A 17,806-nucleotide genomic window follows, 5' to 3' on the forward strand; every position below is an offset into this window, starting at 1 on the left:
ACAGGCGTTCCGTTAAGCCAAGCAGCAACAGGCAACCTCCGGTGCTGAAAAAATTAAGCCAATGCGAGAGTGCAAAAAGACTTCAGTTCATCGTGTGGCCACTTAAAGCTGACTCCAAAAAGGAGTATATCCCCATTAGTCTATATCGACGACGTTTCATTTCCGGGATTGTTCAGGTGCCACCGGAAATTCTGCTGGATGTCCCTTATTTAGGTCCCTTATCCAGTGGATTTGTGAGGACTAAGGTTAACTGCTCCTCAGATCTCTGCAGGGTAAATCCAGACAGCTAGCTAGACTATCTGTCCAATCTGAGTTTTCTGTTGCACGACTAAAACAACCTTTTTGTTCTACCAACATGTTCCACCAAAACAAGTTCCTTCACGAGGCTATTTTGCAGCAGCACCGTTGCTCTGTCTGACTATTGTGATTGGTTTAAAGAAATGCCAATAAACCAGAACACGTTTTTCTCCCATCCTGGAATGCTGTGTGGACTAGCCAGACCCTCCTCTGCAGCGCTGTGGAGGAAGGTCTGGCAGTGTGAGACTTATCCATGGACTTATCCCCATAGACCCCTATGTTTAATGCCCAACTTTACAGCAGAAATAAACATGTCTACAGCCTAGTGGGGGGGGCTTAAATGTATGCATAATCATAAGGGTGATGGGGCGCTTGGGTAGCTCCCCTGGTAGGGCATGCGCGGCCCATGTACAGAGGCTCAGTCCTCGCGGATGCAGGTTCAATGCCAACCTGCGGCCCTTTGCTGCATGTCATTCCCCCTCTCTCTCCCCTTTCGTATCTAAACTTTCCTATAAAATAAAGGCCTGAAATGCCAAAAAAATCTCACAAAAAAATAATTAAAAAAAATAATAAGGGCGGTCTGCTTTCAGCGACAGGTGGGTGCCGTCACAGGAGGCGAGCACAGACTGTAGGCTTCATTCGGCTCGCCTCAGCTCCATCCACACTCCACCTCTTTGCCCATTATTGGATTAGCCAATGTCAGGCATTGCCAAGATGGCCATTTATATAGTCTATGCTCCCAGCCCAAGCTGAGATCACCCGGATGACATCCATAGAGGGTCTCTTTAAATTTTAAAAGAAATAACAAACAGTCACACAGAAACCTTACTGATTGTTGTCTAAGAGACATTAATGGAGAATTATGAGGAGAATAAGTGGAGCTGGTTGGGATTTTGCAACTTCAGCAGTGTGAATTCCCACAGATATAGAGGCTTGAATCTTCACAGTCATCAAAGGTCTCTGCGACAGCAAGATTCAGCTCATTATGCTGTTCCTGTTGGAAATTCTGCTGGATACTGTCCCAGACAACACTGCAGATTTTAATGACGTATGAAGAGACTGATACATTGATGTCCATTTCTTTGTTGATTTGATCCAGAACAGACATTATTGTTTGTGTGTGTGTGTGTGTGTGTGTGTATGTTGTGTGTGTGTGTGTGTGTGTGTGGACTGAATGAGAACTCACCACTCATGTCACTCTGCTCTTATTTTTTCAATGTACTTGAAATTCCTCTTGTTTAGTACTACAACCCTCCTGGACCACACCTTGACAACAAGTGAGGAAATGCACTTTTTTTGTTTTTGTTGAACTGGTGCCTGTGCATTCTACAGCCGACACTATCTGATCTGCCTTTAAATAGGTTACAATCTTGAAATCTTGGCCCAAGGGGAAAACATGTGACAAGGCAAAAATAGCTTCACTCTCTCCCCTTGGAAACCAACCAGAATGCAGAAATAGTAGTTTCTATTAGGCAAGATATACTGTGGTGCTTTGTCCTGTGTTCTAGTTTGTGATGCCCTCAGCATCTCCAGCAATTCCAGACACAATTTCCCCAGTGTTGGAAATGACAGTATCTCATTTTGTTAGAGAAATATCACTCTAGTAAGACTCTTGGTGGTCTCTAGATAAAATGTGATCCTATCACCAATCAGCTCCACACAGCCATGATCTGATGTCACAGCGCCTATATCATGGGCGGGATTCAAGGTTTAAGAATTCCTTTCAGCGTTAGTCCCTACACAGTAGGCCTATAGTATGTGCTGTCTCAGTCGCTGCCTCTGTTGTAACACAAAAGTTTGTTCTGTTAGGACAGTGTTGGAACCTGTATGTGACCTTGACTTCTATATCAGATACTGTGATGTTTCAAGTTGAGGTTTTATTATAATTTGGTATCTCTGCTTGCTCAGATGCAACACCATGACACATGGAAATGAATCAGAAGTGCTTGGAATGCATTTGGGGTTGCAAAAATGGACTACATTAAGGAGTGTGACAAATGTCATATTTGTAATATTTAATGTTATATTTACTCTAAAAAAAAAACTGTGATAAACACTAGGGAAGTAATGGTTATGGGTGGGGAAACTACACCTCCCACAATGTCTCGTGTTCGGTTGCCTGGGTAACGTTTGACGTCAGTCCCCCCTGCTCCGTGCCTTGGACTGGTGTGATTGGAGGGAAACCCCGTGGACTGCATTCAGACAGACGGGCTGGGAGAATCAGCTGTAGTTTGGAACGCCGAAATCACTGCTATCTGCCAGTACTCAGGTATGAAGGATTTAAAGCTTTTAAAACTTCCACTTTTACGTTTGCATAATGTATCGTTAGGTCTTCTAGCTCTTCGTAAAATATAGTGATAATGGAAGCGCCTGCCTGCAACAGCGGGTTGCGTGTAGCGGCGACAATCATCCGAGGAAAGAACAATGGCTAGCTAGGCTACAGTTTGGGATATGTCTAATAGCTGGTTTTAGAATGGAACATCAGGCGTGGAATGCGGGTCAGGTCGAAGGTTTAATCTCTGATATTCTGTTGCATTGGCTACAAATGGTAAACCTGTGAATTAGTTATTTATCAGGTTATGCTAATTGGGTCAGTGTGCCTGTAGCCAACTGGTGAGGATGCATTGTCTTTGAGGAATACTGTCGCATATAACGTTAATGTTAAATGTCCATTATTCTTTGGGTATTTCAATCTCAGTTTTAGCGGATGTAACGTTAACATTTGATGACCGTGGCACGGTGATGTGTCTTAGTTTCAGTTGCTGGCGTTTGGCGTCAAGTAGGTTAATGCATTAACGGTAGCAAAACTATCAATACATTTAGTCTCGTATCAATACGAGACAAAATGGGATTCATATCAAATCTTCCACCAGACGGTTAACGTTAGCTAAACCCAGGTGCAAACATTTTTAAAAGCTTAGCGTCACGCGAACCAACCAAGCTAATACTTTTTCGGTTCGAGGTGAACCGAAGCGTTTGACATTGTGTGTGCACGTTATGCGATGATCAGAGTCGTTACAAAATTGTGTATAACCTCTAGTCCATTTCTAAGAGCTGTCTGTCTTTGGAGGCTTTTTTTCAGGAAATAGTCGGCACCATACTGGAAACTGGTCACGAGGGCCTATCGGTGGCGGTTGCTTTTTACTCGCTGAACAGTGTTTCTTGTCAGACTCAGTTAAATTTAACTAAACTTAAATTCAATGGAAGCGCGTATTTCTCGGCCAAACATACTGACATTAATCACAGAAATCCGATTTAATTTCGCACTTTAGTGTGCGTGTTCTTGCTTGTTGGGCGAGCCACAGGTACAGGAATGGGTGTGGTGTGGTGTGTGTGTGTGTGTGTGTGTGTGTGTGTGTACGTGTACACGGGAGAAAGAGGGGGGCCCATCTGCGTTTGCCCTGGAGGCTAGCCAGCAATACAAGATAGTTAATCTCGCATGTATCTGTATACCATGACTGTTCCATGTATTCTTTTGGCGAGTAGCTTAGTACTTAAGCTGTAACTACGAAATAACTTTTTTGTAACACATTTTATTTATCGATTGAAATGCGTACACACCCCGGTTTACCCATGGGTCATGTTGCATCATGTCCATGGGTACATCGCCAGCCTCGCAGGGCTGAAACTGTTCAGTGGTGGTTGTAATGCTGCGATACTAATACACATTTAGTACTTTTTTTAAATACATGTATTAACTGCATCATAGTGACATACAGCATGTTTTCATCTTTGACAGATTCAAGTAGTTTTTTTATTTTTAAAGAACTCAAATGCATGTTCCAAAGTATTGTAAAAAAATCCATCTTTCTGAAGAGGATTTGTCATAAGGCTGACAATTTGGAAGTTGCCGCTTTTTCCAGTTTTTTTGATTGTTGTAGAATTCCCTTTCTTTTGTGTATGTCAGGTCAAATTTAGAAAACTGCACCCTGCATGCACTCTGGAATGGAAAAAAAACGTGATTGATTCTGTGGAACCCCGCTGGCTATTTTGGATGGGTCAAACGGATGTATGTTATTGATCTAGTGATGAGAATTCCTATGTGTTTGTCAAGTTTACACATTGACTGCATTTACATCTGCTGGTACCTTACTCTTCACCTCCTAACAAACTATAGTGCTCAATGGTGCTTTGTAATTGGCAGGGCTAATAGTTCTATAGAACAGTGGTTAATAGTAGTATTGCCACTTTTCTCAAATCACTGATCACAGGCCTTGCAGGCACATTTGTATTTTAATACAAACTGCGTTTTTACCAAGCGGCAACTTCCGGACCTAAAAAGTGAAACTGATGGTGAAGTTCCTTAAACCTGCATTCTATCTAATTTCCAGCAGACCACTGGCTTCATAAAGTCATTTTCTATAAAAGTCTATAGGGGATGCTTTAGGGCGTGGCTACATGCCGACCTGTCAATCAGAGCAGATGCCTAGCAATGCTTGACACTGTACATTAAAATAGCATGGAACTTGTTTTGGGGTGTTGTCTATGTTTTTGTCTTTCATTTTGACACTTAGCCCTGTCATTCTTCCCAACTCCACCCTATTGTCCAAATATGGTCACTTCTGGCTCCAAAATGCCAAGATGGTGACGGCCAAAATGCCAACCGCTGGCTTCAAAACTGCAGTCCACCAACCAATGGGTAGTTGATGCTACTTTGATTATTTTTACAGTCTATGGTTTTTACTTACTGCATCCTGTTATTTAGCTAACAGATGTCCCTTGTCCACCAAAATGAGTGCCTAGGCAATATGACATTTTTCAAAACTTTCATTTTCTAATTTCTTTAGATAAAACGTAAAGTCAGTGTACTCGTGCTTTTGTGCTCACTTGTTTAGTTGATAGCCCTTAATATTCTCCCCTGTACAATTACTCTTTCACTCTCATAGCCTTAAACTGCAGTGGAGTGCATCAGTGCTTTCCTGTAAAAATACTCTGAAGTAGGGCAGCAAGCCTCAAAAACAGTAGTTGCATCATATGCCACAACATCAGTTTTAACCAACACAGATTTCTTTTGCTGATAGTTTAGGCTTATTATTAGCCTCATTAATTGCTCTATACATTCTATTTTTTTTCTTCTATTTAGCAATGGGAACTTCTGGTATATATGTCCTGGTCCAAATAAAGTGTTCTCTTGACACTTAATTGACTGCCAGCTGTCCTCTTTTCTTCTCTGCTTTTTCTTTGTCCAGTGAGCAGTCATGAGCGAGGCACCCCAGAAGGAACTGGTGCAAAAGGCCAAGCTGGCCGAGCAGGCTGAGCGCTATGATGACATGGCCGCTGCAATGAAGGCTGTGACGGAGGAGAGCGAGCAGCTGTCGAACGAGGAGCGTAACCTGCTGTCGGTAGCCTACAAAAATGTGGTGGGTGCCCGGCGCTCCTCGTGGCGCGTGGTGTCCAGCATTGAGCAGAAGGCAGACGGCAGCGAAAGGAAGCAGGCCATGGCCAAAGAGTACCGGGAGAAGATTGAGAAAGAGCTGAAAGAGATCTGCCAGGACGTGCTGGTGAGATTGATAACATTTTATTCGACAACATTGCTGACTTTGTACCATAGGTTTAACACTAGTTGTCCATGGCGCTGTATACTGAAAGGTAAAAGGTCAGGGTTTCCCCCATTGTATTGTATCCCACCAGGCCTAAGTTGCCACCCACCAGGCCTAAGCCACTGGGAATTATTTTGTAGTGTGTATATATATTTTTAAACTATAGTTACAGTGGTGCGGGTAGATTGGAAACGTAGACATATGTAGTCATATTTTAAAATCTTTAATACTGATTTAATGCAGGGCCCTATGGAATCTGTCTTATAGCTTTTAAATTCTCAGTTTCACAGTTCCATCAATGATTGATATCACAAACTGTTGGGCTCTACATTAATGCTGCCATCAATTTCTGACTGGCCCTCATTGGGGGGAAAAAAGACACTTGCCACCGTACTAAACAACTTTTCTGGGGGAAACCCTGATGGTGGATAAATGAAGTATCGGATGAACATTTTAATCTTAAGAACAAACTGGTCTTATGCTATGTTTACACACACACACACACATGCATATAAACGGACATTTCAAACTCTCGGTTTTCAGAAAAGTGTTTGTTTATATGTACCCGTGTATATATGCTGTCAATGCAGTCAAGAGCACGCCAGACCTGTAGGTTGCGGTGTAACGAGAAGCTCAAGCCCACGTTAGCCAATCAGAATCCCGACAATAGCAACAACAGCAACCGATCACGTCCTCTTTCTCTCTCTTGGCTGCCTAAACCTCCGTTTGTCTCAGTTTACATGCAAACGTGCAAACAAAGATTTCAAAAATCTCCACTTTGGCCGGTGTTTTTAGAAATAATCGTTTTCTGTGATTAAAAACGGGGTTTTCGTGTAAATGAGAGGCCAAACTGCAGGAAAATATCTGTCTTCCCTCTGTGTAAACGGGGCTTAAATCTTCATTCATCAGCAAGTGTGATTACTAGAGCATGGGCATGTCATAGTCGTTTAGGGAATATTGTTGATGTACAGGGATAAAGAAGTAACTGATGATATGAAAAAGCAATGCCCCTTGACTAAATGTATAGAAAATGTAGGCTGCCCCATGCAAATTACTGCAGTCAGTCACCTTCTTTTGACATTTAGATTATGTGAAGAAATGCTGGATGACTGAGGAGTGAGTCTAAATCCAGTCATACCTCCTTTCAACAGCTCATATTGTTGCATGTGTCATTTCTGTTAACAAGACGCAACAGACCTTGAAAGGAAGTGCCACGCCTTGAGTGTTTTCATATGATATTCTATCCCTGGCTGTCTCACAGCAATTATGCTTAAGTTGTCTGCCTTTAATTATCTCTCATCAGTGATGATCTACAGCATTTTTCCTCACGCATGAAATAAAATGTATTAGGTGGAATGAGACTAGTATGCAAATAGAGGATTTTATGTTTTTAAAAACATCTTATACTTGGCTCATATCGATTTGGTTCATCATCTGAGTTAGCCAGATTTTTCAACAGTATGTAAAGTGGTTTGTTAATCCTGTCGGACTGATTTATCGTAATGCTTCCATTGGTCCTCTCTCATTACACCTTCAGCAGTTTATTTTTTTTTTTAAGTGACCCCAACTTGCTTGTGATCAGCAGTGCAAGCTGCAGTCAAATTATAAATGGATAACCCCGCGATGAGAAAGTAAGGTTTACGTCGTGAACAGCTACTAGGGCTGTTGGAACAAATACCGAAAGATGAATATAATTAGAATAGTACAAAAATCAATAGTATTTGAATGCTGAAATTACTATTTGAATGTGTTTTTTTAATTTTTTTTTTATTTTTATAAATATGTTGGCTAACATTGGCTAATCTCCCTCTTCTCGCCTCGGCCTACTCGCATGTGTCACTCATGTCACGTCTTATGAGAAACACAAGGCTTTGTGAGGTCTAAGCTAACGTTACGTACCGGGAGAGTGACAGGCTGGAAATTGGAAGAAGGATGGAAAATAGTTTTAACATGAGCCAAAGTGCTTAACATTAGTTAGCTCATTTTTGTTTCCTAACTGCATCACGAGTTATAGTAACGTTAGCTTAGCTGGGAGCTTCATGGAGATAGCTAAAGTTAATGTTAGCTGCCCTACAGCTATCAGAGTTAGCTTCGACTTAATATATTACCTTCTAATAGCTGTATTCTCAGTAACGTGACAATCTGCAAGAAACAGGTTGCTTATATATCACTAAAATAGTAGTGACAGCACCGTTGGTTTAGTTATCAATGCCGTTAGCATCGTGGCTAACCCTATTGTTACTTAGTTTATGACAAATCATTTTGGCTGTGCTTTCTAACATGTCATTGTGCTAACCGCACACCGTTAGCCTTTACAACAGAGCCGCTTCAATACACTTGTTGGATAATGTTTGATTAGAGTTCTCTGATGATTTTGTGTTTGTCGCTGTGTGCTCGTGGTGGAAAATGAATGTAAACAAAGTTGCTTGCAACGCGCCGTGACGTAGCTCCCCTTCAAGGCCAGGCTGGTGTTGGAAGTCCCTCTAGTGGACAGAACGTGTAAACAACCACGACATGCTTATAGTGGCATTGACGATGCATAAGCCTGAGTAGTGTAATACATACGTATTAATATTATTAAATATAATTAAAAGGAAATTCAAATGGTATTATAGACAAAGATTGACAGCTCTAATAGCTACATATTTGGGCTCCAGGTAATATGGTATTTTATCTGCTGAACCGTTAACATATGATACTGATACTGAAAGCAGCAGAACGGAGTACATTTTGATATCCGTTTATTGTTAGTAATATTGCGATATCCAGCAACGTTCATGCACATTGCATATTTTCCTCATATCGTGCAGCCCTAATAATTACCCTGAAATTATGTCTGATCCAGAATAGTGTCGCAATAATTGTATCTGCATCATTGTTGTCTAATTTGTTTAATATGTAAATGGTTATTCTTTCTAAATTATCAGTTGATGTAATGTAATCATTGTTTCCCAAAAAATAGTTCATAAAACTTAATTTGACTAGTTTATTACTGAACCCAGCCATCACGCATGCCGCGCCACGTCACATCCTGCGCCACCTACCACCACAAGTAAATTCTCAACCTGTGGGAAACGCTGTAGACCAACAAATATATTAATCAAGAAAATAATCGACAGATTAATCGACCAATGAAAATAATTGTGAGTTGCAGCCCTACCTACATACACCTGTTTTCTTTTGGGAAAATAAAACATGTTGGATAAAGTGGGATATACTCAATTCATTTTCAGTTGGATTTTATTTGTACAAAAAAAAGCTCTGTCCAGTAACATGGAAACCTTTTTTATTTTAAGATTTGTTTGAGTGAGAGAGGGTTCTGTAACCTGGTGCGGTGTTGGAGAAAATGTAAACCTTATTGAGTAGTGTTTTATTATGAACATAAAATTGAAATTTCCATTAATAAAGAAAAGATGCCAAATGTTTGTGTATGCTGGCCGGATCCCACTAAAAGAATTCCAACATCAATAACATTGACTTCTTATTATCCGTTTTTATGACAAGTCGAGTATGAGGAAATCGTCAATGTGATATAATGTATGAGCTGACATTCCCCTTTAATTTTCTCGGTCTGGTACCTGTTCCACGAATAAAACAACTTTAAAATCCAAACGGCGGCTGGCTTGGCTGCTGCGCTGCACTGTCTTGTCTGTGGGCTGTCAGTGTCCTCTTTTTGCGCCGTGACTTTTACGGTTATAAATTGAAATAACTAAATTAAATAAAAAATGGCATGTGAAAAGTGTCAATTGTGAGTCGCATGCTCAATGCATTAAAATTGGCAGCCCTGCACAACATATTTTCCGTATCAAGTTACCTGTGCGTGTAAAGCTCAGAATTGCGTGCGTGGCTCACATTTTACGTGCACTACCGTGCATATGCACGTGGTATTTCAACCCCTGCATCTGTAGGACCTCTGCCGCTCTGTTCTTCTCTCAGCCTGTGCATTATCTGCCTGGTGACTAACCATATCCTAATCCTTTAATGATAGCTGCTGAGCCACCAGCGCTCTGGCTCGCTGACCTCCACTTCAGTCGAACAGCCTTATGGGGACGGAAATAGAGGAGGATGAGAGTAAATAGGGCAGAGGAGGAAGGGTGTAGGACTGGGATAACGCTGGGGTATACTTGAAGCGAACAAGTTCGTACAAGGCGTCGTCCGGCCACCTCTACAGACGTGGTTATTTCTGTTCTGGGTGGCTATACTCAAAGGCAGAATGAAAAGCCGCCTGAGAGAGAGAGGGACTTACAGGATGAATCAAATGGGGATAACGGCCATTTCTTTGACATAGTCTCTCTAAGTAATTCATTGATGCACTTGGTTGTGCATAGAAAAGGGATGTAAGTAGTTGCGTGAAGACACAAAAAAGGCCCTTGCCCACTTTCTCACCTTAGCAAATGGAAAATTGCTGCATAAAGTGGCTCTTGTTGGTTGATTTTCCCGGGGTTGTCACTTTGGTGTGAGAATGATACAAGTCTGGTTAGAACAAGGATTGTAAAAAAATCCATTTAAGAAGCATACGTGTCAATTGCAATCCTAATATTCTCAGCGTCCAGAGACATATGTGCTATGAGTTTAGCAAAGTAGGTGAACAGACTCGATATGCACTGTAATGCTCCATTTAAAGGTATGTAAGTAAGGTTACACACACACACCTGATGCTCATTTTGACTGACATAAGAATGTGCTGCAGAAACAATATGACAAGTTCTATTCAAGTGGAAAAAAATCTACACAGACCTGTGCATTTCTTTTGAGCCAAGAGATTTTTACATCTTGGCTTGCTTGTTGCCCTTTCTGGGAATCTCTCTGTTCTTTAAATGCAACAAGAACACACATGAGATAATAGGGCTGGGCAGTTTATTGACCTTTTTAAATTATATTGATATATTTTCAATCCAGATATGGGATGAGACAATTCCAGTTATCAATATAGTTTGATGTTGCGTTGCATAACCCATTTCTTCCGTAAAGCAGTGCATCGCTCTCACCCACTCTGTGTAACCCCGCCCCCACCCTCCCACTGCGTCTGATCGGCTCACTCGCTGACAACAGGGTCCAACAGTAAGGATTGCCCGATGCCCCGGAGCCAGTAAAAAGTTATCGTTGAACCAGTCAATCGGCCAGTTGCCCGATTGGGCCTGTGCTTGAAAAAGTGAGAGCAAGTTGTGTGTGTTTGCCCTACTCTCCAAGCCATCCCTCTGCTCGGTCGCGTGACAGACACACGTCATAGATGAAATGGAGCTCAATCCTTAAACAACATACGAGTTGAAACGCAAAATAACATTCATTGCATCTTGGAGAAAAACACAAGTGTGAGAGTAATGACTCGTTAAGAGTATTGTAGCTCTTTGGGGAATAGCTCAGTGTGTAGCCTACTGTGTGCAAGAGAGAGCCAGTAAGATACAGTAGATGCGTTCAGAGCAGACAGCTGTTGGCTGTCGGAGCAGAGAAGGAATTAACAGTAAAGCTGTCAAGTTGTAAATGTAGAGTGTAGGTTTCACTGTTGAATAGGAGAGGAAAACCTGTTATTGTACTGTTATTCTTATAACAACTGAAGGAGCATTCTCAGAGATGGGCCAGCTTTTATTTAATAAAGGCTATTTATTTTGGATAACTTTTCATTTTCAGTCTTTATTGCATTTTATGTGTTCAGTCCGTTTTAATAAAACGGCTTGTAACATGTCATAGGTGGCTTTGCCTTACAACTGAACATTTAGTCCTCAATATATATGTTAGTATTGACAAAATACTTGGATATATATTGTGTGCCATTCAGCCTAAAAAAAAAAAATATATATATTTTTTTTTATACACATATGTATGCCCAGCTCTAGAAGGGTATAATCGAATGAGATTATATAGTTTAATTTACTTTTGAACATTCCTGCCATGGTTGTAGTTTGATTTTAGCTATGCCCTTGCCTGTGGCCCAGTTCCACATTCAGATCCCAGAGGGCCTCCCTAATGCCTCATATCACTCTAAGAGCATTCTGCAAATGCAGGCACTTACATCAGCCTGGTTTGCTCCATTATACTGGGGATAATGTACAAATGCACTGTGTAATAAACAGGATTTTACAGAATTAGCAAAAACCCATGTCTCTGAATCCACTTGGAATAGCCTACTGGGCTGTGTTTGATCTATTAATATCATATAGCGGAGTCGTGTGGTGTTAGCCTACATTGCATTCTTTTTCAGACTGAATTTTTCAACTTGTGACCTAAATTATCATTTTTGCCTTCTACCTAGGGACCCAGGCTCATTTTTTATATATAACTATTCCTATGTAGAGAGAGAGCATTAGTCGGGCCAATAACTTTATTCTCAACCCATAGCTTAGAAATCGTGAGGCTTTGTAAATTTACGGGCAGGTCTGAGCTGGGTTTCTTAACATATCACTAATTCCATGGGGAATTCTGCTTTCTTATAACTCTAAGGCACACTTTTGGTCATGGCTGTTGGGAAGAAACAACATTCAATTCCACTGCCATGAAGTACTAATTCATGTTTCTGTAAAAGGCAGTGTTAAACCCTCTTTGGCTACCAGGGTGCCCGAGTCCAGGATATAGACTCCAAAGTAGGGCTGGGTTTAAAAAAATCGATTTTCCGATTTAAATTGATTTTCATTTGAATGATCCATCGATTCATAAAACCTTTTGAATCAATCTTTGTCTGTATCATATGAAACTAGGCTGCCTACTGATTTCATGACCCAAATAGATGGAAAGCTCATGCATCCTAGACTACATTTTAAAAGCAGTTTAAAAAAACGATTCTCTTCAAATATGGCTAACCTCTTGGTGGGTGTGTATGGGAATGTGTGTCTTGTCTTGTGTCATGTGACTTCGCCCCAAAAATGCAGTGTCCGTCGTCTGGAAACATTTTGGCTTCAGAAAAGAGGATTTAGAATGTGATTATCGTTCATTTATCGTTATCGAGGTATCATGTACAATTACTCGGGATTTTGTTTTAAGGTCATATCGTGCAGCCCTAATTTCCTCCACTTATGACAATAAGGGCCGCTGGTCCCTGCCTGCTAGCATTCAGGTTGGCAACAGGGAGAGGCTGTCAGGTGGCGCATGCTTGTGTTGGAAAGAGCCAAGCTAGGCTCTGTGAGTGACCTACTTCCTTAGCAAAAGCTCATCAGGAGTTCAGTGGCCTTCCTCTCTTTCTCCACCCCCACCAGCTTTCATCCATACACCACTCCCTTTTTTATTTTAGAAAAAGCTTTATTGGATTTGAACAATTCCACTGTGCCACCATCTTCACTCCCGACTCTTCTGTCCAGCCCCTATGCTTTTCTGTTATCCACAATCCACACAGATCCACCCACTGAAGGTGGTCTCGGAAGCATCTGTGTTGTAGCTAAGGCAAAGTCTGAGGCTCAAGACCCGAGGCTGTTGGAGGTAGCCAGCTCTACCCTCCTTTAGGTTGAGACATTGGGCTTTGAAACGTGGGCTATGATTATTTGAATGGGTTGAAATAACAGCCACTGCTCTTGTGGGCTAAGTGGATAAGTAACAGGTTTACTTGTCAAATGAGCCTTGTAGTCATCTGTGTACAAATTTCCTTCATCACTGAATTGTGTACACATTTTATACCTGTAGTACCCAATAGGTTTTCCAGCCCCAACCGTAAAGCAAGCAATGTACATCACAGCTGGAACATTGGATTTGAATACCCTTGAAAGTCTGTAACATTCTTTGTCTGTTTTGATTTCTCCCACAGGGTCTCTTGGACGATTATCTCATTGCCAAAGCCACTGCGGCAGAGAGCAAAGTCTTCTATTTGAAAATGAAAGGAGATTACTACCGCTACTTGGCTGAGGTGGCTACAGGAGAAGAGAGGACATGTAAGCGCTATGCTAAGTCTCTTTTATACCGTGTGTGTGTGTGTGTGTGTGTGTGTGTGTGTGTGTGGGGGTGGTGGTGGTTTTATGCGTGTGTAATACTGTCAGGAAAGATGGATGGTAGGAACTAATATCGACAAGTCCTAGGCCAAATAAGATGCATCAGATAAGATTCTAATAAACACTTCAGTATTGGGTAATGCTTTAACATTGTCTCCTCTGTGCTGATGATGGTGTCCTAGTATGCTCCTTTGGCAGTCAGAAAGGAGAAATAAATGTACTTGAATGCTAACGCTTTCTGTTATTGTTGACTATTTATAGTCAGAAGAACTAGTCGTTATGCAGTTGATCCCTGTAGCAAGTTAAAAAGTGATCTTCAACCAGAGATCTTTCGCTTTGTAAATTTAACCTTAACTAAAACAAAGAAATGTTGGGCTTTTATGGGCCTCCGTCAATCTTAGGTCTCTGGTCTACAGTAGAAATGTTCTCTTCTGGGTTGTTTTAGTTTAGTAAAATGTGTTATTACCCACCCAGCCACATCTGAATGACAAAAAAAAAACGTTAAGTATATAAAATTATATTTCAAAATTGAATTGAGAAAAGCAGTTCCCTGTGCTCTGAGGCACTGGGGTTCAGAGGCGTATAAAGTACTAGAGACCCATACTTGAGTAAAAGTACAAGTGCTCTATCAAAAAAGTGACCTTGAGTAGAAGTTGAAGTGCTCTTTAAGCACCCCACTTAAGTGGAAGTACTAAAGTATTCAAAATTGTTTGTACCTAAGTATTGCAAGTAGTTTATTTTAAAATGTACTACTCAAGTACTAAAAGTACAAGTATTGTGCGTATTATGTAGTTATTAAAGAAAGCAGTCAAATTTTGAATATCCTATTGTTGGAGTTCAACTTTTTACTTGGTATTAAGCCAGTCACAAACTGTACATTGCTGGATATGAAGGAAGTTTCTGAAATAAACCCTAAAAGGTACATTAATGTCACAGCTGTTATAACTACTATTATTTATATCACAGTGGGTGTGATGTAGTGGAAAGTTGGCAAGCTAGCAAAATACAGATAAACTAGCAGCTTCACATCACAGGGTCAAACGGTTAACATTCAGTACTCACTGCAGACTCAAACAACTCAGAAATAGATTTATCTGCTGCAACAATAGCTAAATAGAGTACCATCTTACCTCGTCTCTGACTATTGAACAGGCAACCGTAATGAAAAGAAACCTGACGCGATCTCGGGGATTTTTAATTATCGTACGTAACTAACGTAGCCGTAACCACACACACTGTAACCTACACAGTCTCCGTAGCGAGAGGAATTCACAACGGTAACGAGTAACGATGCAGCACATAAAAAATGTATCTGAGTAAAAGTATTTAAATCATCAAATATGTACTCAAGTAAAAGTGGAAGTAGGAGAAAAAATAATACTGTACAGGGCTCCAGACTAACTTTTTGCCTTGGTTGCAATTGTGCGCCTAACTTTTTTATTTAGGTGCACCAGCACAAAATGTAGGTGCACCCAAATCTTTCCTTGAGTCGCCGTTGACGCTGAATGGCGATACGTGTTATATAGCGCTGTATTTTTTTACAAAGTGGGCTAAATGTTCAGTTTTAAGTCAAAGCCACTTTTCACAAGCTCTTTTGTTAAAACAGATTGTGATTTAAAATAAAATGCAAAGACAGGGTTTCCTTTACCAGTTTGAAAATATACAGCTGCAACACATGTAAATGAAAGTTATCTGAAATAAATAGCCTAGGATATATAAAAAAATCTCTCTCTCTCTCTCTCTCTCTCTCTCTCTCTCTCTCTCTCTCTCTCTCTCTCTCTCTCTCTCTCTCTCTCTCTCTCTCTCTCTCTCTCTCTCTCTGTGTGTCTGTCTGAGAAAGCTCCTTCACTTGTTTTCAATAACTGACTGATTAAAAGAGAGAGGATCCCCGGATAGCTCAGTTGGTGTATGTATATATAGAGGTTTGACTCTGACCTGCAGGTCATTTCCCCCTCTCTCTCCCCTTTCATGTCTTCAGCTTTCCTATCAAAATAAAGGTCGAAATCTTTAATAAAAAAAAAAAGGGAGAGAGAGGGAGTGCGATGGACTGAAGCGTATGCCACTCCCAGAGTGACGGCTGACTCATTATGAATGGGTCCAGCACGTGTCGAATGCGCTTTGGCGGGTCGGCGGCGTTAAACACGCTTGTGTAGGCTATGAAATGTCTGTATCGTCACTGGGCTGCATTTTTATGAACTATGATATTCTGGCCATGGGTCACATCTCTCGCCCAGGTCCAGCAGGCTCCGTCTCACACGCTATTACTCAACGAACTGAAGTTGGTTGCATTTAATAACTTCTAATGTGTTTTTCGCCTTGGTGGCCGCAATAACCAAGTTACCAGCGGAAACACTGGTACCAATACAGGTTTCCCTCTCATACTTAACAATATACAGCTGTGTTAATAACAATTAAAACTGTAGACAAATGTAGCAGTGTGTGAGTGAAGGGGGGCGGGCGGGGCTGCGCGGAGGAGAGATCCAAACACAGCCACAGCTTTCCAGAAGGAATGGGTCATGTAACGCAACATTAAACCATATCGATATAAACGACATCGCTTCGTTCGTGGCGAGGCAGCGGATGTGAGGACGTTAGGTGCACCGGTACGACCTAGGAAAAATCTTAGTCGCACCCTTACAAATTTTGGTCGCACCCCAGCCCTGCTCCAGTAGAGTGCTGATACAAGCTTTTAGTACTTAAGTACAGTAGTGAAGTAGTTCTACTTTGTTACTATACAGCTCTGCTAGGGTTGTGTCCACTGAAGGCACTGAGCCGAAGAACTCATAATAATCCTGCAACTGAGTGTATTGTATGGTATTGTCTTTTTCTACGCTGTTCTGTCTGTTATAATGTTCCACAGCTCTCATGCTCCTTTCCCCCCCCCCTCTCAGCCATCATTACAGACTCAAAGGAAGCCTACCAAAAGGCCTTTGATATCAGCAAAGACGAAATGCAGTCCACACACCCAATCCGTCTTGGTCTTGCTCTCAATTTCTCAGTTTTCTTCTACGAGATCCTCAACTCTCCTGATGAGGCCTGCCAGCTGGCTAAAGCCGTGAGTTCATAGCACCATGTAGCTCTCTTTTCATACTGATAAGGATGTTAAACTGCTCAATGTAATGCAAATGTATTAACATGTCGCGTTAATATTTTGTGAGGACTGATTGCACAGCTGTTACATACACAGTGACGCAGCAATTAAACACAAACTGACCTGAAACATACCCATTCTATAGACTCGTAACAGCTTGTTTAAGACCACCATCGTTTTCCCAGCAGTTACAAATGTGTTTTGAATCCTTTAGGCGTTTGATGAAGCCATTGCAGAGCTCGATGCTCTGAGTGAAGATTCATACAAAGACAGTACACTAATCATGCAGCTACTGAGAGACAACTTGACAGTAAGTTTCCATTTCTTTCTTTCATTAACAGATGTTGTGCACACACACACAAAAAATTTACCACAAAATGCTGACATTTTAGGAGCTGAAACCAGAGATTTTGCCATTTTTTGCATTATTATTTTGCATTATTTCAAGATTAATTATCAAAATGGTTATGGATTATTTTTCTGGTGATTGGCTAAGCAATACAGCGACGTATGGTTGCAGCTCTAATCAAAACATTCATAGAAGCTGTCTTTTCTTAGTGTTCTATAAATGTTGCAATTGCCAGTGTGTAAGTAGCAATAGAAGACCAGTTTCATCCACCCCAGTGGTCAGTTCACTCATGTTTTCTCACTTCCGCCTAGTAAAATCTAGCCACGTGGATAGTTTGGATTTCAATTGCTTAGTGAATTGACTTGCGTTTGTGAAGCTCAAAGCATTTAAAATAACATTAAATTCAACAGCGAGATTAATTTCTAGAAATAAAGTCCTAACAACTACGCTTAGAGTAAATGTCTTTGCACACCAAGTCTGTAATTTTTATCCCAAATTGCCGCACGTTTAAACAACTGATTGCAGAACAGCTAGGAATTGGGGATGGTACTGATTGCAAAACAAAGGATGTATGGAAGACGGTGGTTATGCTCTAGACAGCTAAATGATAGCTTCTTGC

The 17,806-nt window shown here is 41.1% G+C and overlaps 1 protein-coding gene across 1 annotated transcript in view; it reads left to right on the top strand.

Annotated features, from left to right (window-relative positions):
- Window positions 1–2,430: 2,430 nt before the first annotated feature.
- LOC120561946 (14-3-3 protein zeta-like) overlaps window positions 2,431–17,806 on the top strand; it is a 16,942-nt gene continuing 1,566 nt past the window's right edge. The window contains exons 1-5 of the mRNA XM_039805292.1: window positions 2,431–2,566; window positions 5,487–5,798; window positions 13,567–13,690; window positions 16,639–16,802; window positions 17,053–17,148. Coding sequence (XP_039661226.1) covers window positions 5,496–5,798; window positions 13,567–13,690; window positions 16,639–16,802; window positions 17,053–17,148 — 687 coding nt within the window. The 5' untranslated portion in view covers window positions 2,431–2,566; window positions 5,487–5,495. The remainder of the gene's footprint in view (window positions 2,567–5,486; window positions 5,799–13,566; window positions 13,691–16,638; window positions 16,803–17,052; window positions 17,149–17,806) is intronic.

This window comes from Perca fluviatilis, chromosome 7 (assembly GCF_010015445.1).
Source record: "Perca fluviatilis chromosome 7, GENO_Pfluv_1.0, whole genome shotgun sequence".
NCBI classification, from domain to species: Eukaryota; Metazoa; Chordata; class Actinopteri; order Perciformes; family Percidae; genus Perca; species Perca fluviatilis.